Source organism: Sorghum bicolor, chromosome 2 (assembly GCF_000003195.3).
Source record: "Sorghum bicolor cultivar BTx623 chromosome 2, Sorghum_bicolor_NCBIv3, whole genome shotgun sequence".
Taxonomy (NCBI): domain Eukaryota; kingdom Viridiplantae; phylum Streptophyta; class Magnoliopsida; order Poales; family Poaceae; genus Sorghum; species Sorghum bicolor.
In genome coordinates this window covers 57,529,763-57,554,067 of record NC_012871.2, presented here as the reverse complement: position 1 = coordinate 57,554,067, position 24,305 = coordinate 57,529,763, and the positions used below count along the sequence as shown (strand labels likewise).

General features: G+C 44.5%; 3 protein-coding genes across 6 annotated transcripts; 1 reads left to right on the top strand and 2 right to left on the bottom strand.

The window, feature by feature from the left end:
• LOC8056201 (probable acyl-activating enzyme 17, peroxisomal) lies at positions 131-5,010 on the bottom strand. 3 transcript variants are annotated; one of them, XM_021454312.1, is made up of 15 exons: positions 4,867-5,010; positions 4,480-4,763; positions 4,254-4,383; positions 3,901-4,151; positions 3,584-3,788; positions 3,418-3,458; positions 3,210-3,335; positions 2,702-2,775; positions 2,299-2,519; positions 1,823-1,917; positions 1,499-1,715; positions 1,048-1,173; positions 880-978; positions 583-792; positions 131-489 (listed from the first exon to the last, which is right to left on the bottom strand). In XM_021454312.1, the coding sequence occupies exons 2-15, from the start codon at positions 4,734-4,736 to the stop codon at positions 373-375; spliced, it is 2,169 nt and encodes a 722-aa protein (XP_021309987.1). In that variant the 5' UTR covers positions 4,737-4,763; positions 4,867-5,010; the 3' UTR covers positions 131-372. The 3 variants fall into 3 exon arrangements, with proteins under 3 accessions (XP_021309987.1, XP_021309988.1, XP_021309989.1); XM_021454313.1 differs by having other exon boundaries at positions 4,480-4,766; positions 4,867-4,954; XM_021454314.1 differs by having other exon boundaries at positions 3,901-4,176; positions 4,480-4,766; positions 4,867-4,899.
• On the top strand, positions 7,855-12,407 carry LOC8055772 (isoflavone 2'-hydroxylase). 2 transcript variants are annotated; one of them, XM_002462269.2, is made up of 3 exons: positions 7,896-9,012; positions 11,524-11,885; positions 11,997-12,407. In XM_002462269.2, the coding sequence occupies exons 1-3, from the start codon at positions 8,068-8,070 to the stop codon at positions 12,268-12,270; spliced, it is 1,581 nt and encodes a 526-aa protein (XP_002462314.2). In that variant the 5' UTR covers positions 7,896-8,067; the 3' UTR covers positions 12,271-12,407. The 2 variants fall into 2 exon arrangements, with proteins under 2 accessions (XP_021308484.1, XP_002462314.2); XM_021452809.1 differs by lacking the exons at positions 11,524-11,885; positions 11,997-12,407 and adding an exon at positions 11,149-11,517 and having other exon boundaries at positions 7,855-9,012.
• On the bottom strand, positions 17,365-19,762 carry LOC8056199. The gene is made up of 3 exons (XM_002460116.2): positions 18,055-19,762; positions 17,840-17,958; positions 17,365-17,757 (listed from the first exon to the last, which is right to left on the bottom strand). The coding sequence occupies exons 1-3, from the start codon at positions 19,760-19,762 to the stop codon at positions 17,365-17,367; spliced, it is 2,220 nt and encodes a 739-aa protein (XP_002460161.2).

Here is a 24,305-nt window from a genome sequence, read left to right as displayed (position 1 = left end):
TAATGTTTATAGGACCTCTTTAGGCCATGTGCCACCAAAACAGGACCGGGCGTCCGGGCCTGCAAGGCACACCATCCTAAAGCCTTGATTCTCGATAATGGCCTGCATTGGAGAATGCATACGTAAGTGATTGCATTCATGTTTTATTAGTGCCTCCTCATATGTGAGCTCACATCATGTGAGTGCTGCACGTTGGCAGGAAATACAGCTCGTTTGTTTCCCGAAATCTATAAGTACATCTCATTTCTCCTCTTTGGATCGAGGTAGACAACAGGATTTTGAAGGGCCTATGAGTGACGATATGCACAGTTTGCTGTTTAACTCTTTTCTGCAGGTGCATTTGCAGCAGAAGCATTAATTATTTCTAACTATCTATATTTTCGAATGCTTTGCCTGGGCTGCCTGGCTGAACTCCTTGCGCAGGACCCTCCTCATGACCTTGTTAGAGGCGGTTCTAGGGAGAGACGGGACCACGACGACCGAGGATACCTGCAAACACAGGGGGAGCAATGGAGTTTTTAGGGATTTCTGCGGCTTGCCAAATCAAAACCTGAACAGTTTTTACAGGAACAATGCACACACCTTGAAGAGAGGGTTCAGTTTCTTCAGAGCAACGTTGAACGCTAGTTTCAGTTGGTTCCAGTCCTCTAATTGTGAGCTCTGGTCTTTCAACACGACGGCTATGGTTAGTTGTTCGGGGCCACCCCCTACAGGTGGAACCCCGATAGCTGCTGTTTCAACGATGGCATCATGTACTCTGTTGCAGATCCTCTCAATCTCAATGGAACTAACCTGAAAGTGATCACGAAATTCCATGCGTGGATCAGCAAATGTTGCATTGCAATGTGTGATTGCGTATTTCCACAATGCATTGCATACCTTAATTCCACCGAGGTTCATTGTATCATCTGCACGCCCATGAGCCCTGTAATACCCGTCAGAAGTACGCTCAAATTCATCTCCATGCCTGCGGAGGATCTGCATTTTACAATGTTTAGGGGCTCGACCTTTACACATTAGCAAGGAGCAAAGAACACACATACATACTTTCCCGTGCCATTCTGGCATTCCGTTGAAATAAACCTCCTGATGATCAGCATTTAGAAGTGTTGTTGATGATCCAAATAAAGTTGGATCAAGTGCAAGTTCACCGATACCCACAGAGTCTTGTGGCTATAAAGATTGAAGAGAAGCGCCAACATCAGTTCTGACAGATATTTTCTTATGAGACTTGTGGAAGTTAACAGACTAGCAAAGAAGAATCCAGGTATAATGTGTATCAGAATTTGCAAGCAGTATGTTAACACAGTAGGACATAATGTTAGGCTAAAGCTGACATAAATGTAGACATGTCTATGATGTCAAAATTGTGCTAACATTCCACACCCAGGAAGCCATGCTATGCATTGGTACGAAAATAAGATAGATTGATTTTTGAAAAAAGGAAGACAAAAGGTGAATTCAGGAAAAATCCTATTCCATCATTCCATGAGCTTACCAAAGGATTCCCGTTGCTATCAAGAATGAACAGGTTACAACCCATGGCAGGTGTGCTGAATGCAGACAACGCTTGAGGTTGCAGCAAGGATCCAGTAACAAATCCACCACCAATCTCTGTGCCTCCACAGTACTCGATTACTGGCTTGTAGCCAGCTCTTCCCATCAGCCATAAATAATCATCCACACTGGATGCCTCCCCAGATGAGCTAAAGCATCTGTATATAATGAATATGGTCAATAAAAAACTGCATACCGTACAAGATGTGTAGTATGCAAGTTAAGACAGAAAAGGTCTGGAGAGTTGAGCAATTAAAAAAATTACCGGATGGAGGACCAGTCTAGTCCAGCTGTACAGTCTGTATTCTTCCATGTACGAGCGATGCTGGGTACCAGTCCAAGCATTGTCACCTTAGCATCCTGGAAATTAGGTAACTATAAGTAGGAACAAGATTGCAATGAATGAAAATAGAATACCATTAAACTAAATTTTAATAAAAACAGAGACATTGTGGAGCAATATACATAGGAACAATGCAAACTGGACAGTTTCATGCTTGCACTATTCAGTTTTCGTAAGGATCCACAAACGTATGAGCCAACCAAGTTAAATGATTGAGGTTCATGATGAGTACCTAAAATAGCTTAACTGGAATAGCAAACCATGCATTCAGTTTATGTTCTAGCTATTTGGGATTGATATTTAGACAGTATAATGTATATGAACACAATTGTGAAATGGCCCATAATTTCCGTCATTCTGACACTAATTTTGTGAATTGAGCTGTCTATTTTCTGTACCTGTACAAACTTTGCAAAGCCTGAACTATTTGGGGAGCCATTATACAGAGCCATGGAAGCTCCATTCAGTAAAGAGGCATAAACAAGCCAAGGGCCCATCATCCAACCAAGATTAGTTGGCCATGCAACAACATCTCCTTTACGAATATCCATGTGGCACCATCCATCAGCAGCTGCCTTTAGGGGTGTTATATGTGTCCATGGAATTGCCTTGGGCTCCCCTGAATATGGAGAAGTGTTAGAAATTTATTTACAGTATGTTTTTAGATGCACTATTTGATCAACTCATTATCATAAATTTGGATCTGCCATCGACAGGTTTGCAGTATGCAGCTGTATACCTAATAATTGCATATGGACGAGGACATGCCAGAACTGACAAAATTATCAAACGTTATCTTACCTGTGGTCCCTGATGAAAATAGGATATTTGTGAACGCGTCGGCCGGTTGCTTAACAGCAATGTAATTTTCCGCCCTGCAGTTTTTTTGTTCTATCAGTGAATGCCCAATACCTTTTCTTTTTCTCGAATGTATCATTTGTATTAAGGAGAAATAGAGTTTACACAACGTGCCCTTAGGTGCACTAGGGGGGAAGAGAATTACATTGAAGATCAGCCCTCCCTAGCAAAACAAAGTGAATGCCCAATAGCATTAAGTTATTCCAAGGAAACTAATTGGATTTCATGAGTTAACTAATTTCTTTCCATACGACTTAACCAAACAATTAGTAAGCTTATTAAACATCGCAAATTGTGAAAATAATCTAGAACTGCTCTGTAAACTGACGTGTGTTCTAGAGGCAGCTCAGCAGTCAGTACAATTCACACTAGAAATTGTTCAGTGTTCAGATAACACAGGAAACACTGTTAGAACTTCGGTTTCTCAAGATATGATAAGAAAACAACTCACTCGGTATTATTAACTCTTCCAAGGAAGTCTTGCCAGGAAAGGTCATCAACACGTAGTCCCTTTATTGGCAAAGACCCCCTTACAGGAATCACAATTGCCATAGGGGCCTTAACCTCCACAACTCTACTGTAGAACCCAAAATATGGTGTGAGAAGTATATTCTAATAATACAGAATCTTCATGTTTAGCTTTTGTACTTAAACAACACCTGTACAATGGCAGTTCTTTGTCATCACGAAGGATGTAATCCTAGAAAGAAAAGGACTGTCAGTATTCCCAAGCTTTATTTAAGCATAAACTCTTTCAGAAAAAAAAAGTATCAGCTAATTAAATGAAGAAGAAATCAACCAGTAGCAACAGGGTTAGCGAGATACCTGAGTAAAAATTGCCTTTGCTTCTGATATCTTTAACCTCATCGATATCGCAGGTGCAGCAAAACTGTCTGCAATTGAGACAACCACATATCCTGCCAATACGATAGCAAGGTAGATCACAACAGCATTGACATCCATAGGCATGTCAATAGCAATTGCAGATCCCTTTGGCAGTTCCAGGGCATCGAGTGCATTCGCCACGAGGCTGCTCTAGACATAGGAAGACAAATTGGTTATGAGATGGATTATGATGTATCGAAAGCATGGGCCATGATCAAAACTAGTAAAACTTCTTAGAGCAGGATATGGTTACCCACCAAACTTTCTTCCTCAATTCCTCCAGAGACATAAAGTTAAGAGGCTCAGAATCCTTCCCCTCATCTCTCCATACAATGGCTGGACTGTCAGAGCTCCTCCCAGGTTTAGCGGTCAAGCAATTCGCAGCAGCATTCAGCTCGGCGCCCGGTAGCCACTCACCACCGGGATACGCAGCGTTCTCTCTCCAGATGCAGGATGGCTCTACACTGAATTGGACACCCATCTCCTCAAATACCATCTTCCAGTACGTCTGTCCTTGGAACCCACGGATCGATCTGAGACAGTAAGCTCACTTTTGCAACAGTAACAAGCAGCGAACGGAATCAAACAGCAGTAGTAGTATATATATCACCTCTGGGTTCTCGTTGGAGAACTTGTGGAGGTCTGGGAAGCTGGTGATGGGATCCTTGTACGCGTCGCCGATGAAGTCCCTCCCGCGCGCCTCCAGGACACGGCCGACATTGGTCAAGGCAGCCTCCTTGCTGAAAAAGTTACCCCCCGCAAAAATCAGCAGGACTCAAAAGGGGAAAAAGAAAACTTTCAGGCGAGCTGGTTGAAGGGAAAGATCGGGGCTTTACGGGTCGGGGGTCCAGGCCGGCGGCGTGGGGGACGGGAACCCGGCGAAGCAGCCGTAGTAGAGCATCCGGTGGACGGCGAAGGGGACGGACGGACGGAGCACGGACCGGCAGAGCTCCGCCCACACCGCGGCGGGGCCGTGCGAGTCGAGCGCGCGCCGGAGCGCCGAGTGGAGCGCGGTGGCGTCGCACCCAGGCGCCGCCGCCGCGAGGTCGTCGGCGGTGATCGCGCCCAGGGGCTTGTGCAACTCGGCGGCCATGCCGTGCCGCTGCTACAGCTACAGCTGCTGCTGACGATGTTCAGCAAGAAGATGAGATGCAAGGCAGAATTCCTTTGCGGAATAGTTGTAGGAGAAGAAGAAGATAGAATTGTCGGACCGGTGTACCAACCTGGGGAGCAACCTCACAGCGATCGGCTCACGATTGAGACGGAGGGAAAGCTCAGATAGAGATGTACTCCTACACCAACTAAAGGCAACTATATACCAGTATAGTTGGGGGTATACAGACAGGCATACCAGTAGGGCAAGTGGCCGAGAAAAAATATGATATCCCGCAGTCTTTGCGTGGCACGAGGCATGAGCTTTGCGACAAATAATTTGTTCCGTTAACGTCTTCATTCATATCCCTTGTTTAGTTTCTAAAATATTTTACAAAAGATTTTCATATTCCCTGTCATATTGAATCTTACGGTACATGCATGGAACACTAAATATATATAAAAGAAATAACTAATTATCTAGTTTAACTGTAATTTACGAGACGAATCTTTTAAGCCTAGTTAGTCTATAATTGAACAATATTTATCAAATACAAACGTAAACGTTACTATTTATATTTTGCAAAAAAAATTTGGAAGTAAGATTGTACGAGGAGCCTAGCACTGTAACAAAGAGGCTGCGACTTACGGCCTTGTTTAGATGTGAAAAAATTTTAGATTTCGCTACTGTAGCACTTTCGTTTGTTTGTGACAAATATTATTTAATTATGGACTATCTAGGATCAAAAGATTCGTCTCGCGATTTACAGCTAAACTGTGCAATTAGTTTTTATTTTCGTCTATATTTAATGCTTCATGCATGTGCGAAAAATTCGATGTGACGGAGAATCTTGAAAACTTTTCGGTTTTCGGGATGAACTAAACAAGGCCGTACTCCCTGTCGACAAACAAAAGTAGTTGAGGATAGTGGTTTCCAAAATCTAATTTAAACTTTTTATTTTTTAAAAAATTATTAGTAAGTGGTATATATATTTATAAAAGTATTTTTTCAAGATAAATTTATTTATATAATTTTCATATTTCTACACTTAGTTGCTTAAAAATTATTCATAATTTATATTTTCAATATTTAATTTAAATCTTGTTCAAAATGATTTTTTTGAGTACTGAGGAAGTATATAAGATAGATAAGATATATCGCCCTGTACCATTGTCTCACCACTTTGTGGTGTTTATTTGTCGGCTGTCTGTACCATGGCCTAGCGCTTTATGTCAGTTTCCGTATCCGGTGATTTACCAAAAGGCTAGTGGAGCTTGAAGAAAATTATGGACGGTGACACGCTTAATTTAGGCTCATTTAGTTCTCCTTGTTAAATTTTAGCCAACTAAAAGAGACTAAACTATTTAATTTGTTTTTAGTTAGTATTAAAATGATTAAAGTTCAGTTGGCTAAAATTTAGCAAGGGAAACCAAATAGGCCTTTAGTGTTGGGCACTATTCCATGTATTTCGATCTAGAATTTAATAACCAAGATAAATATATGCACGTGTGATCATGTGTTATACTCCCTCTATATCCATAAATAAAGTCGTTTAGGACAGCGACAAGGTCTCCAAAGCCCAACTTTGACTTTTTTATTTTTATAAAAATATTTATCAAAATTTGGTATATGTATATTTTTATGAAAGTATTTTTCAAGATAAATCTATTCATATGGTTTTCATATTTTTCAACTCAACAACTTAAAAGTTATTCATGATTTATATTCTCAATGTTTAACCCAAACCTTGTCCAAAATTACTTTCTTTATAGGTATGGAGGAAGTACTAAATGACTAATGATCCTACCATGCTACTAAGCAACATGCTGACTAAGGCCTTGTTTAGTTTCTCATGTGAAAAATTTTTAGGCACTATAACACTTTCATTTATTTTTGACAATTATTGTTTAACTATAGATTAACTAGGCTTAAAATATTTATCTCGTAAATTACAGACAAACCGTATAATTAGTTATTTATTTTATCTAAATTTAGTGCTTTATATATGTGCCATATGATAGGAAATTTTATATTTTTTTAATTTTAGAGTGAACTACACAAGACCTAATTAAACAAAAAGGCATAACAATTGCACCGATACGTGGCGCCGTTCTCATCAGCTGACACAATGAACTTGTTGATGTCTTGGCTCGTGAATCATCGTCCATGCAATACGAGGCAACGAGGTACGATGTGCCGTCCCACAAATGTCATGGAACAGTATGTTTAATATAAAAATGAGCCAAGCCTAATTAGATCTAACAATTTCCACCAAAAATCTAAGACACAGAATAAATGCTCTCTTTTTATTGTCGTTTGATATATTTTGACGGATGTTATTAAGTTGAACTATTCCTTGAATTGAGGGGACCCTTATTCACAGCTTAATAATGTTCTATTCCTTGAATTGATGATTTTGTACCAAGTAGTACTCCAGCTAGCCTTATTTAGTTCCAAAAAATTTTAGAAAATCGACACCGTAGCATTTTCGTTTGTATTTGACAAATACTCCCTCAGTCTCCAAATACTGCTATTTCTAGCAGATTTCAGACAAATTAGTATGGCAAACAAAAGACCATTCTATCCTCAATTAATTTGGGTTCCACCATTTAGTCATACACGTTAAGCCATGGTTCTCTGGTTCCAACGAGCTGCATTTAATGCCAACTAAACAGACTCAAACAATTACCATGCGCCAAAGTACTACTCCATAGAAGAAATTAAATGGGCTGGTGGACCACGGAAGTTCCGAGGAGAATTAAATGGGCTGGTGGACTGAGTATGCTAGTAGAAATAGCAATATTTGCGGACAAAATTTTCTCTTAGAAATAACAGTATTTAGGGAAGAAGGGAGTATTGTCCAATCATGGACTAACTAGGCTCAAAAGATTTGTCTTCTCAATTTCGACCAAATTGTGCAATTAGTTTTATTTTTGTCTATATTTAATACTTTATACATACGTCTAAAGATTCGATGTGACGGAGAATCTAAAAAATTTTGCTAATTTTTTTTTAAAACTAAACAAGGCCAAGCCCTTTACTGTACTAGACTGCCAAAAGCATACCTTTGTCAGAGCAGCGAGATTGAACAGGAGGCATCGCACGTGAGTGAGAGGAAGCGAAACGCTAATTCTACCATGTTACGAACAGCAAAGCAGATGCCCTAATCTTAGGCACTTGGGCCTTAGTTTGTGGGCCAACATTACCTGGACTAGTGGGCCACGGCCCTGGAGACCTTTAGGCCCATGTTCGCCTCTGAGATCAAGCAGCATATCCATGGCACTTCGTTTCCTCTGTCTCACACTCAGACTCACTCCATTGTGAGTCCACCATGGATACCTTGAACACCTTCGCCGTCATCACTCTCCTCCTACTCCCACTGCTTCTCGCCCTAGCGCAAGACGTACGACGTCGGCGTCACCGGAACCCGCCGGGGCCGACGGCTCTCCCCGTCATCGGCCACCTGCACCTGTTCAGGAAGCCCCTCCACCGCACCCTGGCGCGCCTCGCTGCTCGCCACGGCGCCGTCTTCCAGCTCCGGTTCGGTTCCCGCCGCGTCGCAGTCGTGTCGTCTGCCGAGGCCGCCGAGGAGTGCCTGGGCGCGCGCGACGTCACGTTCGCCAACCGGCCGCGGCTTCCGTCGGGCGGGATCCTCTCCTACGACTGGACCACCATGGGCACGGCCAGCTACGGGCCCTACTGGCGGCACGTCCGCCGCATCGCCGTCACCGAGATCCTCTCCGTGCTCCGGGTGCAGCAGTTCGCCGACGTGCACGAGCGCGAGACGCGGGCCATGGCGCGGGGCCTCTACCGCGCCGCGGCCTCGACGACCCGGGGCGGCCGCGCGCGGGTGGAGCTCAAGTCGCGGCTGTTCGAGCTGCTCATGAACGCCATGATGGGGATGATGTGCGCGAGGAGGTACTACGGCGGCGACGGTAAGGAGGACGACGAGGAGGAGACGACAGCGGCGGGGGTGAGCGAGGAGGCGCGGTGGTTCAGGGAGATGGTGGAGGAGACGATGGAGCTGAGCGGCGCGTCGACGGCGTGGGACTTCCTGCCGGCGTGGGCACGGTGGCTGGACGTGGGCGGGGTGGGGCGCCGGCTGTGGCGGCTGCGGGAAGGCCGGACCAAGTTCTTGCAGGGGCTGATCGAGGAGCAGAGGAAGGAGATGGAGAAGGGCGCGCCGGCGAGGAGGACCATGATCGGAGTGCTGCTCACGCTGCAGAACGAGGACCCCGAGGCCTGCCCGGACCACCTCATCCGCACCTTGTGCATTGTGAGTAATCACGTCGTCTCCTTGTCTTCTTTTCCTACTGGGAATTTGCTTCTTTTATGAATCTTCTGAAGAAAAAACTAGTTGGTTTAGTTGCCATTTGAACTAAATCGTCCAATCTCCAGTAATCACATCTCTGTCTGACCATGCTCACGGCATATAGCCCCCCCCCCCCCCCCCCCCCCCCACCCCAACATAGCAGCTGAAAGGGACCGCTGAATCATGCTCTGGATCCAATGTCTGAATTTGGAGTTTCATGACCCCGTCGTTTATCAGAATATTTGTCGTATTATACCTGGGCTGATGCGGCTGCAGGCAGTGTCGTATAGCACTTCGATCTAAAAACTACGCCTCCATCTCACGAGAACTGCTCCAGTACTCCCTTTTCTAAAAATGATACGAATCTCAAAGCAGTCAATTAAAAAATTAATTATTTCTATTTGATTTTATTTATGGGTCACGATTGGTCTTAGCCTATCCAACCTGTTAATTCGTTGGAGACGGCATCGCGAGCAGCAGCGGCTAACGGATGGTCTCTACTCCTCCCCGTCCTCCCCCGATCCCATATCGCCGTGCTGCAACAAGGAGCTTCAGTGGCGCTGCAGTCTCCGTTGAGGAAGAAGACGTCGGGACCACCGGCCAAGGGAGGCGCCTGGCCACGCACCGCCACCGGTCGTCGTAGCTGTCGTAGTCATCATCCATATCGACTGTGAGCTCAAAGCTACCACCATCGGGTGGTTGTGCAGTGGCAGTGTCGCGCCGGCCGTGAAGCAGAAGACGCTAATCTGGGTGATGAGCAGGAACAGAAGGCAAGGCAACACATGCTCTGGGACAGGATAAGTACAAGCACAACACAACCGACCATAAAGCTCTGGCTAAACAGCAGCCTTGCTTACCGAGAAATCGTGGCACTGGTGCTGGTGTATGTGCACGTAGGATCTGTGCATGAACGCCGGCACCGGCATGCAGGAGGTGGGCCGCTCTTGATGGGGCTCTCGCACTCGTCGATCTCGACGTCGGCTACCTCCAGCGCCACTGCCATGATGTGCGACGGGAACGCCACGGCCATGGTGAGTGAGTTCTTGTGATGGATTGCGGGTGTCGCACTCTAGAACCGATTGGTGGCCTGGTGTCTTCTTTTTCAACGACCACGGCGGGCGCCGCCAAAGCTTCTTGCCACAGCACAACGTACAACGCCATGATGTGCGGCGGGAGGCCACAGCCATGGCGAGTGAGAGTTCGTTCTTGCGATGGATTGCGATCGAGGTTGTCGTGTCGATGTCAGGTGTCGTGTTTTGGAACCGGCTGGTGGCCTGGGGTCTTCTTTCTTAACGACGATGGCGGGCGCCACCGAAGCTTCTTGCCTCAGCACGACGAAATGGGATCGGTAAAGTCAGGGAGGACTGAGAGGAGTAGAGAGCATCCACCAGCTGCTGCTGCTCGCAACGCCGTCTCCAACGAATTAACGAAGCAGAGGATGGGCTGGGCTGGGAACTGGGTTGGACAGGCTAAGCCCAACCGTGACCCAGGCAACAAGTCAATTAGGAAATAATTAATTTTTTTAATTGGATGCTTTGAGATTTGTGCTATTTTTGGAACAAGGAGTACCGGAGCAATTCCCCCATCTCATTTTAAAAATTTTGAAGAGTTAAAATATCTTAAATTTAGAAATAAACTAAATTATTAACTATGTATTTACCTCTTTCGCCAACACACGAAACCTTGATGTGTATCGACACACAAAAGAAAGAAAAAAAAGAAATGACAATTTTTTTGTATAGTCAGACAATGACAAAAAAGGAAATAATCTATTAACTATGTATTAGAATCCGACGTTTATGATCACCTCTTGACTTCTACGTACGGAGAGGTAGTATAGTTCATCAGATATGTGTTTATATATTTCTTTTGTTAGAAAGTAGGATAAAGGAAATAATTTTTGCTCTAGACTTAAAAAATCTTTCTTCTATATCTAGTGTTGCAGCTTCATTAGTTGGATGCAGTAAATCTTAACTTTGCATTGAAACGTAATAACTGGGAGTAATGCAAAGCTAAGGGTGGGACCATAAATGTTGAAATTCACAGCTATTTTGCTGCTCCGCTGAGAATTTTGAAACAGTTACTTGAGAATATGGGCAGATCTAGCAGCGGGTGGAGCCCCCTTAGCCTCTCTCCATTTCTGTGGAAGAGGGAAGAAAAAGACTGACAAGGAAGAAAAGAATGGAGGAAATAAAATGAGACGAAGAAGCCAACCTCACCTTGCATCATGAGCTGCATTTGCCTCTGCTCTGCTTGAGATATCAGTGTCACTGTACATCTCTCTTGCGATATTTTAAAGCCTGTCTTTTTACAAAAGGGCATCATCGAGAAATATTCCTGCAGTTCGTTGACCTTTACACCCTTCATTCATTCCTCCCAAGTTTAATAATGTGTATCTCTAGACTCTAGTTTCAGCAAATGGAAAGTAATAAACTGAGTTATTATTTAAGACGTAATTATCCCTTTTTGATGAAGAGTTCCCTTGAAGCTGGAACAAGTACTTCAGTGGATACAGTGGAGTGGGCGATGTCCCTCCTGCTGAACCACCCTGCCGCGCTGACAAGAGCTCAAGAAGAAATCGATGCATGCATAGGGCAACCGGCGGTGCGCCTACTCGAGGCGACCGATCTCCCAAAGCTGCACTACCTTTGGTGCATCATCATGGAGACATTCCGTCTATACCCGCCGGCGCCGCTTCTCGTTCCTCATGAATCCTCAGCTGACTGCACGGTAAGCGGGTTTCACATACCCATGGGGACAATGCTCCTGGTGAATACGTTTGCAATCCACAGGGATCCTGAACTATGGGATAGACCTGCAAGCTTCATCCCAGAAAGGTATGCATGCATGCATGGCGCATCAAACTTTTACTACCAGATTCTTTTGGTTAGTACCATCGTGTGTGTAGATTGATGATGAATATCAATTATTATATGTTTTGTTCATAGGTTTGAGGGTGGGAATAGTGAAGGCAAGATGTTCATCCCATTTGGTATGGGAAGGAGACGATGCCCAGCGGAGAACTTGGGCATGCAGATGGTAGGCCTTGCTCTAGGGACTATGATCCAGTGCTTCAATTGGGAAAGAGTGGGAGAGGATCTTGTGGACATGACCGAGGGATCTGGTTTAACATTGCCCAAAGAGGTGCCACTGGAGGCCTTCTATGAACCCCGCGCTTCCATGGTTAATCTGCTTTCGGAGATTGAGTTAGAAGTGTTGTGATGAGTTTCATAATAAGTTTTATTGCTAGAGATCAGTGGTTAATCGCAGATGGCATGTTTATGTGGATCTTGTGAATTAAACTCATATGCATCCACATGTTTTTCAACAAGAACCTAAACAAACAACTTGAATTGTTCTGTATATGCTCAGTTAGATTTCATTCGTGCTGTTGTCAATACACATTGGTGGTGGTTGGGGAGAGAGAGATCAGGCCTGACTTTACTACATGTGACTTAAGTCGATTTAACCTTATTTTTAGGTTCACATCTAGTATAATTGTCGAATTGTCGATCCCTATTAAAAACTGACAAAGAGATTTCATCTATCACAGGTCGTTTTAGAGGTTTTCTAGTTGTGAGTTGGGACAATAGGGCCTACAGAGACGTAACCAACAACCGAGCATGACACTTTGCTGTTGGAGATGCTCTTAGCAACCAGTTTCACCGTACTTTGGCCTTGTTTAGTTCACCCAAAAACCAAAAAGTTCAAGATTCTCCGTCATATCGAATCTTGTGGCACATGCATGAAGCATTAAATATAGACAAAAACAAAATATAATTACACAGTTTGCATGTAAATCGCGAGACGAATCTTTTGATCCTAATTGTAGTCTATGATTGGACAATATTTACCACAAACAAACGAAAGTGCTACAGTAGCGAAATTTAAAAAAAATTCACATCTAAACAAGGTCTTTGTAGCCCATCTCCATACTAATACAGTACTATTTATTTTTATGTGCATGGTTAGTGGAAATAAATGGTACATTACATGCAGGTGATGGACCTCAATCAAAATTTTAGGTGGGACCAACACAGCAAACTTATCTAACAACAACAATAAATATATCATACACATACGAAAAGTTTAAAATTTTATATGACAAGAAATTAAGGAAAAAATACTTGCTTGTGCTACAGTTTGTCATATACCTCTAGTAAATAAATGTCATACACCTCTAGTAAATAAATTTGGAAATACGAACACTCATGCAAGTCGAGAATTTAAACTTAGGCAGATAATTTCTACCAATGAACTCAGTCAACTCTCTCTCTCTCGCGATCATGAACTGGTAGAATGGATAGGCGTCTCTGTATAGGCTCAGTTAGATTTCATTCGTGCTCAGTTAGACGTCGAATGGATAGGCGGCAAGACTTCACATGTGCGCGGAACTGGTAGAAAGGACTGTGGTTCATGGGCTTGGCTTGGACTTCAATTTGGGCTGTCGCCTGGCCTAATACCCCTTCATAAAGGCCCACGAGTGAATGCGAAACCAAACGTTTTTTCCTCGCTTTGACACACGGTCGTGCAGAGGCAAACTCCAGCGTGCAGCAATGGTGACCTAGCGCTGCGGAGAAGGCAAGGCGTGTAATAGGTTCCCACCAGCGGCTAGCTGGGACAGCCGGTCCGCCTCTGGTAGCATGCATATTTTCATTATTATGTACGGTATAAATATTAATAATTTATGTATATATTTGATTAAAATTGAAAACATTGAGTTCTCGCAAAGTGAATTGGAAGACCACAAGCACATGCATAGATAATTTTAGGGTTGGATAACGAGCCAAGCTAGCTCGGCTCGTTCTGGCTTGTTATGATGACGATCAGCTCGGCTCATTATTTTAATGAGTCAAAAAGCTAGTTCGGCTCGGCTCGTTACGAGCTCGAACTGGCTCGTTAAGCTCGTGAGCTAGATATAAAAAGTACACAAAATATAATACTTATATTTATCTAAAACTTAAAAACAGTAGTAATATAAAAATAATATATTCAATAGTAGTCTTAAATCGAACAAAATATTCATATGAGCTAATATATCATTCATTTGCAAAGTATAAGATATGAAGTAATACAAAACTAATATACGTTATGATGACTTTTTCTCTGAAATTATAGCTCGTTTGGCTCGCGAGTTGGCTCGTTATAAATAACGAGCTAAAATTTTGGCTTGGCTCGGCTCGTTATCATAACTAGCCGAGCCGAACTGAGCCGAGCCAATCACGAGGCAAGTGAGTTAATGAACATCGAGTTTTTCGTCCAGGCTTAGATAATTTTGATAAATAATAAAGGACATAGTAACACTTTTCTTACTCGTCACTATATATTCTAGACTGGAACGGGAGCAGTGGCGAAGCTATATGTAACGTGGTGGATGTGGATGCACCCACAAAATTTTTGAGTACCAGTGAATATGGTTAATTTCTCACCATTGTTACGACTCAAATCTATACATCTACAAGTCAATCGCACCCCCTTGGATTTGCTTTAGCTTTACCACTGAACGGGAGGATCGAATGATTATCTACTTTAGGATAAGTGCTTAGGACCGTATAATAAACTAAAGCTGTGTGGAGAGTTGACATGTTTGCAAACCCAAGGACAAGTTGGAGAGGAGAGAAATCATGCTTGCACATTCCTCGTTAGGTAGAGCTCTTCTCTTGTTAATACTCAAGCTCCAGAAATCACTTGTTGAAAGGTCCAAATGGCTAGAGGGAGATGAATAGCCTAATTAAAATTTCTACAAACTTCACTAAGCAAGCGAGTTAGTAAAACAAATGGCGAAGCAAATGTAGCACTAGCTCAACTAAGCTATGCAAGCCACCTATACAAACTAGTACAAGGCTAAACACTAAAGCACAACAACAAGAGAAGGCTAGTTACACTCCTAAACAAGAAGACTAAACTAAACAAGCTAAACAACTAGCAAGGTATACAAGTAAGTAAAGGAGTGGAGAGTGATTGTTATACCAACATTGTAGAGTAGAGATATATCCAATCAATCACTCACAATCACAAGAGAATCCTCGGCAAGAGATGACACAAGATTTTTTACCGAGGTTCACTTGCTTCCCGGCAAGCTACTCCTCGTTGTGGCGATACACCCACTTGATGGATCACGAGCTAATTGGCAATCCAAAGCCAAACCCTCAGCGGGTGCCGCACATCCACTCACAAGATGGGGATCCTCCAAGCCACGAGCAATCCACTAGAGTAGCCAATTGCGATCTCCCGCGGGGAAGGCTCAAGAACCCCTCACAAATCACTTGGTGAGGCTCGAAACAATCTCCAATCACGAGCTCAACACCACCGCTGCTCCAAGCCGTCTAGGGCGTCGGGAAACACCCAAGAGTAACAAGAAATCCGTAGCAAACTCAAGAATCAAGTGCCACTAAATGCAACTCTCAAAGCAATGCACTTGAATCTCACTCAATCTCACTAGAATTAGCAATCAAGCAAGGAGATGAGTGGAGGGAGTGTTCTCTAGCTCAAAGTATGCCTCAAGCATTCAAAAGTGCAAGAGCCAGCCTCCCAAAGCCGGCCACCTTCTATTTATAAGCCCCTCAAAGAAACTAGCCGTTGGCTGTTTTCACTGGGCTGAAATCGGGGGCACCGGACGCTACTAAGTGAGCACCGGACGCTCGACCCCCTGCGTCCGGTGCACTGGAGTTGGCCACGTGTCGATCTTGAATCTCGCGCGTCAGTTTCTAACGGCTACCTGCAACACACCGGACGCTCTGCAAGTCCACACCGGACGTGTCCGGTGCACACCGGACTCATGCGCAGAGAGTTTGTCAAACTCGCGACCTCACCGGACGCTAGGCACCGGACGGTCCGGTGCTCACCGGACTCGTGCGCAGAGAGGGTTACAAAAACCCCTCACACCGGACGCTAACCACCGGACGCTACCAGAGTGCGTCCGGTGCTCAACCCTAGCAGAGTCAAGCTCTGACAGCACACCGGACTCTGAGGCCAGCGTCCGGTGAGTGTTTCTCAGTGAGAAAACACTCCCGCGACTTCACCAAATTTCCCATCGGCGCAATAGAAAATATACTCTTATTTTTCTCAAAAGCGCCGGTGTCCACCTCCTTTGCAAATGTGCTAACATCAACAAGTGTCCACCACCAAAGTGCAAGTGTGTTAGCTTTTCACAAACATTTTTACCAAAGGAGTTAAGTTAGCACTTTACTAGATCCTAATGCATATGCTCAAGATGTGGATCTAGTAGCACTTGATTCGAGAGATGACCGTGATTTCTCCTCTTGATAGTCGGCTATCTATCCTAAACCCGGTCAATCACTTCTCTACTCATCTTAGACCGGCAAAAGTAAAACCCTATGTTTATACCTTTGCCTTGATAACTTTGCTCCTCGTCTATCACCATGATCTTCACTTCATGCTTCATCCCTTTGTGATCATGTGGCCACCTTTCCATGCCACCAAGCACCTTTCATCACATGTGTTGCTATGCCTAACTCAAATCACTTAAACACAAAGCATTAGCAACTTGGTGTCATTAATTACCAAAACCAAACTTGGGCTTTCACTTGTCAATACTCAAGTTGATCCCCGAAACATGATTAGATATAAGATTCATAGTGAATACTACACAAAGGAGTTAATTCGTAGACGATATGAGACTAAGTGATTGTTATTCATGTCTGTTGTATTTGTGAGCCCATCACTTAACATGCTTATATTTATAAGGCCCATTTGGCCGAGCTATAGAGAGTCAAAGCTCCTCATTAGCTAGTCATGCAAAATTGTCCTATCCCATTGAGGTACCGTGTTAGGATATAAGACATGCATGTATTTCAAAATTTAAACTTCATTATCTTTGACCAATAATTATTCTAATAATACAAAAAATATTATAGTACAATCATAGTAACATTAGATTTGTCTTTATAAATATTTTCTAATGATACTTTTATTGTTGCCACAAATTATATATAATAATATAAATCAAAGAAAAAAATTGCGGGCTATCAAAAATAGCGCTGGCTGATTCTGGCCGCTATTTTCCGCTATAGCGCCGCTATAGCGACCGCTATACGACGTAGCGGTCGCGCTGTGTCGCCGCTATAGCCCGCTATTTAAATACAGCACGCACCAGATGAAAAGTTTAAAACTAAAATCTCACAAGTGACAAGTAACTCACAAGTCACAACTCATGATCTAATAGTCTATTTATTACAATCCAAAATTCCAAATTCAAAAGCAAAAGGCATAAAGCCACAAGTGCCATAGTTCAATAATCAATAAGCAACTAAAAGTATGAAACATAAATGAAATGACAAGCACTAAGCACACAAGTTACTGCATCTCTTCATCAGAAACAGAAATGGAATCAGAATGCATCATAGTGTCATTTTCTCCATCAGAAGATGAAGCAGATAACTCATCATCACCAGTAGGAATCAGTCTCTTTCTCTTCCTGCTCTGGTTACCTCTCTTCCTTGGTGGTGGTGCAGCTACAACCTCTTGTAAGGTACCTCCAATTCCTTCTTCCTCATCCTCTTCCATTTCTGTTTGCTCAACACCAGTGATCCACTCATTGTCTTCATCTTCTAAGACATCACTAACAGGTTTCTCAAGTGGATCTCTATCCTTATTGTCCTTCTTTTGTCTCAGTTTTGAGTTGAATTTGACAAACACAAGATCCCTCATTCTGTCATGCAGCAGCCTATTGCGTCTCTTGGTGTGGACCTACATACAATTGGAATCAGTAAGAGACTAAGAGTCTAAGAGACTAAGAATGTAAGAGTAAGAGTGCAAGACCAATTCTTACTTGTTCAAATGAACTCCAGCATCTCTCACAAGCTGATGAACTGCAAGTCAAACTGAGAATTCTAGCAGCTAGCTTTCTGAGGGTTGGTGCACTACTTCCATGATTCAGCCACCACTTAGCTACAATACAACAAAGAAGTGGAAAATAGAGGACAATGTAAATTATTTGCCAACAAAGAAATTTATTTGCTAGAGGTAGAGGACAATTTTTCATACCAGGATTAAAATGAATATTTTTGCACTGCCTTTTAGCAATTTCTTTGCCAAAGGATCCTTCAGCATCTTGGAACTTTTGAAGCTCTTCAATAATCTTGTCCTGAGTCTCTATATCTGGAACAAGCTTTGTAATGCAAGTTATGACACCATCTCTAAATGTTTCATTGTCCTCTATAGCCACCTTGTTTTGATAATAGTAGAAAGGGTTGAGGTAGTAACCAGCCCTATGCAAAGGAGTTTTCAGCTTACTGTCCCACCTCTTGTCAATGAACTGAAAAACTTCCTCTAACTTTCTCCTGTCATTATTGAACCTCTTAGAGATCTCATTCTTAGCCTCCTGTAGATACCCATATAAGAAACCCATTGCTGGCACATCACTGTCCATTCTCCTCAAGACATGAGCTAATGGCTCAAAGTAAATAACAGCAGTCTCAACATCTCTCCAGAAAGTTTCAGATTTGGCAACCTTCTCTGCTTTCTTCCCTTTGGCACTCTTTAGGTAGCCTAGTTCATGGAGCTCATCCTCCCTAAAAAGCCTTTGCAATTGCTTCTTGTTTTCTAGCATGCTTTTCAAGTTGAGATAAGCTGTAGCAAACCTTGTAACACCACACCTCACCAAATCTCTAGAAAGGTACTTCCTCATCAGGTCCAAAACTCTAGTATGGGCATAAAGAAAAACAGTCAAGCACTTTGCTTTGCTAATTGTTGCAGCAACTCTGGGCATCTTTCCTATATCTTCCAACATTAAATCAATGGTATGGGCTGCACAACCATTCCAGAAAATAGAGGGGTGCTTTGCTCTCAACAAACTAGCCGCTGCCTCATTTGGTCTTGCATTGTCAGTCACAACTTGAACTACATTTTGCACCCCTATTTCCTCAATACACTTATCAACCAACTCAAAAATGTATCTGCCATCTTTCTTCACAGCTGAGCAATCCACAGAATCAAGAAAATAAGCACCATATGCACTGTGAACTACCAAGTTCATCACACCTCTACCTCTCTTATCTGTCCAAGCATCAGTCATAACTGAGCATCCATGTAGCTCCCAAGACTCTTTGTGAGCCTTTACTAATTCTTGCACTTTCCTCTTCCTTTTTTGCAAGAATTTCCCACTCATCTCATATGGAGTTGGACCTCTCAAGCCCCTGCCAAAGTCTCCAATAGCCTCAAGCATGAGCTCAAAGCTTGGAAGTGTCGTCACATTGTGTGGGATGCTAGCATCATAAAAAAAATTACAGATGTACTCACATGCTCTGTCCCTCTTCTCTTCTCTTTTTTCAGTTGATATCTTGGATTGAACCTTCTCAGAAAGAACACCTTTGCCCTTCCTTGCAGCCACTATTTCTTCTGTTGTTAGTCTACAGAATTTATCAATAGGACCTGAATGACCTTTGCTACTCATCTTCTTCACCACAATAACTGAATTTCCTTCTGCATCACTGTGTTCCTCTCCTTCAGAATGACTCAAATCAACTACAGCTCTATCTTCTTCTTTCTCCTCAGCCTTCTTTTGCTTGTTATCTGACTTTATGGCCAGCACTTCAAGGATTTCTTGTTGCACATCAGATGGAACTTTTTTACACTTTGCAACATTGGATTTAGGAACTTTACCAAGATGGTACTTGATTCTTGTTATTCCACCATGATAGATGCCGCTACAGAAGGTGCACTGGAGAGAACCTTTCTTGTTCACATCTGGCATTGTGCAGTACTTCCAAGCTGGGTCAGTTGGTTCATTTGATTCAATGCCCGTGGATGCAGTGCTAGATAAGCCTACAAAGTGGACATAACAGGGATAATAAATGCTTGCTCATTGTAGGACTAACTGAACTGCAGTAGAACAGGGGAGATTCGGGAACTTGCCTACTGTTGGCGCTGGCGCTAGCGCTGGCGGTGCACTTCGCTCAGGGCTTCGATCGTTTGCACCTGGGGTATTCATGGCGGAGTCAGTATGTCCCTGCATCCTCGGTCGCGCTGGGTGGCGAATTGGCGATCCTTCCTCGATCCGGCTGGGTGGCGAAGGGCGCTCGCGCTGGGGCAATCCGGCTGGTCGCGCTGGACCCGCGGTCGCGCTAGAGCCGAGGCAGAGCCGGCTGGCGGTCGCGCTGGGGCGATCCCGCTCGCGGAAGCGCTGGGCGGAGGCCGCGGGGTGCGAGCGCGATGGGGTGGAGTCGGGTCGCGCTGGGCGGAGGCTGCTCGCGGTCGCGCTGGGCGGACGCCGCGGTGGGGTGGAGTCGGGTTGCGGGCGGTCGCGCTGGGGGGGGGGGCGGGCGCCGCCGCGGGTGGAGTCGGGGGAGGAGTTGGGGAGCAGAGTGGCTGGGGAGCAGAGTGACTGAGTTAGGGTTATGTTTTGGGCTCCAGTTTGGGCTAAAGTTCGGGCTCAATTTCGGCCCAAATGCCACTTCAGGCTTAGCGGAAAATAGGGGCGCTAAGCCGATATAGCGGTTTAGCGGCGCTATAGCGGAAAATAGCGGAAATAGCGCTGATAGCGGGAAAATGACTGATATCGTCGCGGCGTTTTAAATATCCCGCTATAGCGGCGCTATAGCGGAAAAATAGCCCGCTATTTTTTTCGGTGATATAAATTAACGGTTAAAGTATGATCTTGAAGACCACACCAAGTCAAATCGCGCCTTATATCTTTAAGACGGATGGAGTAATAAGGTAAACTTGTACTCTACTGGGATCCAGAAGAATTTGTAAGGCCAGTCTCAATGCATGTTTCATGAGAGTGTCATGCACATTAAATAGGGTGCCACATAAGCAAAATTGCTGACTTGGTAGGGTCATTAAATGAAGGAGTTTCATTAGATGAGAGAGGAGTTTCATCCCCATGAAACTCTTATAGCTCGGTTACCTAGTTTATAGTCTTGGTAACTGTGTCATGAAACTATGCATTGAGACTGGCCTAAGTGGAAGTATTGGGAACTCACACTTGAACCTTCATTCATTTGCCTAAATTAAAAGCTGCCGTCAAAGTTGACCTATTTAGAAGTTGGATTTTTAAACCAAGAGATATTCAGTTGGAGTTCTGTTACAACCCATGGGCCGTGGCCCATCTCTGTAATAGGCTGGTAGTTGTGGGTGCCGTAGGTGGCTTGAGGCCAGCGGGTATATAAGCTGTGTCGTGGTAACCGAGCAGGTAACGAGGAACACTATTCTGTAACTGTCTCCCGAATAATCCGAGTATCTCACGGAATCCGGCCATGTTCCTCCCCAACCTTGTGCTGTTCTTGCTAAATCCTCCCCAAATCCTGCTATTCCCAGTCTCAATTCCTTCCAGATATCCAGTCACCTAACATTTGGTAATCGGAGCCGATTGATTTGGGGAAATTTTTTTTCCCAAATCGATTCCCTGGCGCCGAAGAAGCGTAATCCCCCGAAGTACTAGGTCGAGATGGCGGCTTCGGTCGATGACCTGAAGACGACGATGCAAGAGATGGCGAAGCAGTTCGCCAGCTTTCAAGAGATGATGTCTGTTGATATTTGGTAACGCAATAAGGAAATGATCCGCAAACGCACGGATATCGGTGAACATTTCACCCGGAAGGTTATCCAGAGTTATCGTATTTATATTTTTACCACTGGGAGAAAGGGTGCATCTGACTAACCAAATCTATTGCTACTACCCCTTTAGGCTACAAAGAATGTTTCTCGATGTGAGTGATGTATAGAGAAGACTGCAACCGTAGTCTCGTTCTAACCTTGGTAAGGATGATCTACTGTTCTATTTGGGAAGCTTACAGAATCTAGACACCCAAAAGAATGTTCGACCCGCACCTATAAACCCTACCCGTCCTGCTAACAAGATATGGGATACAAAGGTAACTCGGAAATGTCATGTTCCTCGCTACTACCACGGTCCAGCTAGTCAGGGGATATCTATGAGTACCCTAGCCTAAACACCACGTTTACGCTAGCAGTGATTACTCTAATACTCAACCGGAAGAGAATTAAAGTAAACTCATAAACCAAAGAACAATAAAACAAAAACTTACTAGAATTAGAAGTCGAATTACTGAAGAATCTTAGGAGCAAGCCTCGGGTTAGAAGACTTGATCCCGCAGGTACAACTCGGAGTAGACACCGAGAGGCCGGCCTTCCTCCGATCTACACCTCCACTCTATCTCTCTCAATCTAGTAGAAACTAGAAGATCTATTTCTACTTTACATTGGATGCTAAGCCTAAAAAGAAATATTATTTAGAGAAGAGGTTTTCCTTCGAGGGCATCCCTCAACTCTATGATAATTTCTTGTCTTCTCCAGGGGCCAGGGGGGTCTCCTTATATAGTCCTCCTCCTCTATGCGTTTTTGGGTCGGTAGGCGATGTGGTACTACGTTATCCTTGATACTTTAGGTCGGTGGAACATCGTGTGCGAAGAGAGTCCCGAACGGAGTCCAGGACAGGGCGGGCGCCCAGGGAAAGAGGGCGGGCGCCCTGGGCCTGGCCCCTTCCGGCCTCTGCTTTCTTCCCGTGGCTTCTGGAGTCTTCTAGATGGTAGAAAATTGCACGGTGCGTTGATATCTCTATGTAATCCCGACATGTGGGCCTTTCTTTCGTATTTCCTGATAACCCCCTGCAGAAATAGACAAACACCAAAACTCGTGGAATTCTGTGAGATAAAACCCTAAGTCTAGGTGTTGGTTGCATTTGGATCCTTTTCTTTATTTATTTGATGATTATATTTGGTGCTTAAGGACCGTCAACAATGTCCACCTCCCTGGACAAGTTGAGTTCGTTGGAAGCCTGGCGCACCACCGCGCAAGAGTCCATGGAGACGCTGCTCAAGAGGACACGGACTCCGCGGCACGGATCGACGACACGGCGGCGCGGATCCAGCGATTGGAGTTCCGATCTCCTCCGCCTCCGCCTCCACCGCCACCAGTGCAGTGGCAAGCTCGTGAACCACCTCCACCGCTTCATCCTCTACTGATGGCGGGGATCGACCTCAACACCGCGCCAGGCGCCTCATCAAGTATGGCGCCACCGCGTGTTGATTCGCCCATGGGGCACGGCGCGGGCAGAAGCCTCCTCGAAGCGCTTCCGCCTCGTAATGCATAGTGCATTCTTGTCCTCGCCAATGGCACAAGTGGATTTCAGTCGCGGAGTTCTGGTACAACACTACAGTTCACTCAGCTATTGGCAAATCACCATTTGAAGTTCTGTATGGCTATACACCAAGACAGTTGGGCATCTCAAACTTGCAGCTGTGTAGTATACCAGATTTGGAGCAGTGGCTGACTGATCGTGAACTGTTATCTCAATTGATCAAGCAACAATTGCTCAGAGCACAGCAGCGTATGAAATCACAAGCTGATAAACACCGGATTGAAAGACAGTTTGCAGTGGGCGATTCCGTATTTCTAAAACTGCAGCCTTATGTTCAGTCAACGGTAGCTTCACGGTCCAATCAGAAGCTATCCTTCCGGTTCTATGGTCCGTACAAGATACTACAACGAGTGGGGCAGGTGGCTTACAGGCTGGATCTTCCCGTCGATGCGAAGATACATCCAGTCGTACATGTGTCGCAGCTAAAGCAACATGTGCCAGCTACGGTGTCAGTAAGTTCAGACTTGTCCTCTGTCTGCTATGATCCTACACATATTTACTGGCCTCGCCGTGTTGTGGACAAACGTTCGGTGTTACGAGGAGATACGGTGGTTCCTCAGCTTCTGATCCAATGGACTGGTCTTCCATCGGAGATGGCCACCTAGGAAGATGCTGGGATGATGTCTGAACATTTGATGACTATGGAGGAGTATCGTTCGTCAGTTGCTACAGCTTGAGGACAAGCTGTTGGTTAGCAGGGAGGAGTGTTACAACCCATGGGCCGTGGCCCATCTCTGTAATAGGCTGGTAGGTGTGGGTGTCGTAGGTGGCTTGAGGCCAGCGGGTATATAAGCTGTGCCGTGGTAACCGAGTAGGTAACGAGGAACACTATTCTGTAACTGTCTCCGAATAATCCGAGTATCTCATGGAATCCGGCCGTGTTCCTCCCCAACCTCGTGCTGTTCTTGCTAAATCCTCCCCAAATCCTGCTATTCCCAGTCTCAATTCCTTCCAGATATCCAGTCACCTATCAAGGTCGTGGAAAAGGATTTTTAGCATGTTCCTAGTTAGGTAGATGGTATCTGTTCATATATTTTTTTTTGGAAGCTCCAACTCCACTTGTTAGCACTTGGGAAAGTTGACTCCAAAACATAATTTAGATCTATATTTAGCCAACTAGTACAAGTTTGATCAA

Bases quoted from the DNA above. Each gene is read 5' to 3' on its own strand.
- LOC8056199 (XM_002460116.2), bottom strand. From the start codon at position 19,762: ATGCCAGATGTGAACAAGAAAGGTTCTCTCCAGTGCACCTTCTGTAGC. The intron at 17,959-18,054 runs GTATGAAAAATT...GTTGTATTGTAG, and splicing joins AAATATTCATTTTAATCCTG to CTAAGTGGTGGCTGAATCAT. The intron at 17,758-17,839 runs GTAAGAATTGGT...AATTGTATGTAG, and splicing joins GCTGGAGTTCATTTGAACAA to GTCCACACCAAGAGACGCAA.
- LOC8055772 (XM_002462269.2), top strand. From the start codon at position 8,068: ATGGATACCTTGAACACCTTCGCCGTCATCACTCTCCTCCTACTCCCA. The intron at 9,013-11,523 runs GTGAGTAATCAC...TTTTTGATGAAG, and splicing joins TCATCCGCACCTTGTGCATT to AGTTCCCTTGAAGCTGGAAC. The intron at 11,886-11,996 runs GTATGCATGCAT...TTTTGTTCATAG, and splicing joins GCAAGCTTCATCCCAGAAAG to GTTTGAGGGTGGGAATAGTG.
- LOC8056201 (XM_021454312.1), bottom strand. From the start codon at position 4,736: ATGGCCGCCGAGTTGCACAAGCCCCTGGGCGCGATCACCGCCGACGAC. The intron at 4,152-4,253 runs GTGATATATATA...TTCCAAGGACAG, and splicing joins TCTCCAACGAGAACCCAGAG to ACGTACTGGAAGATGGTATT. The intron at 2,776-3,209 runs GTGAGTTGTTTT...AAAAAACTGCAG, and splicing joins GGAAGAGTTAATAATACCGA to GGCGGAAAATTACATTGCTG.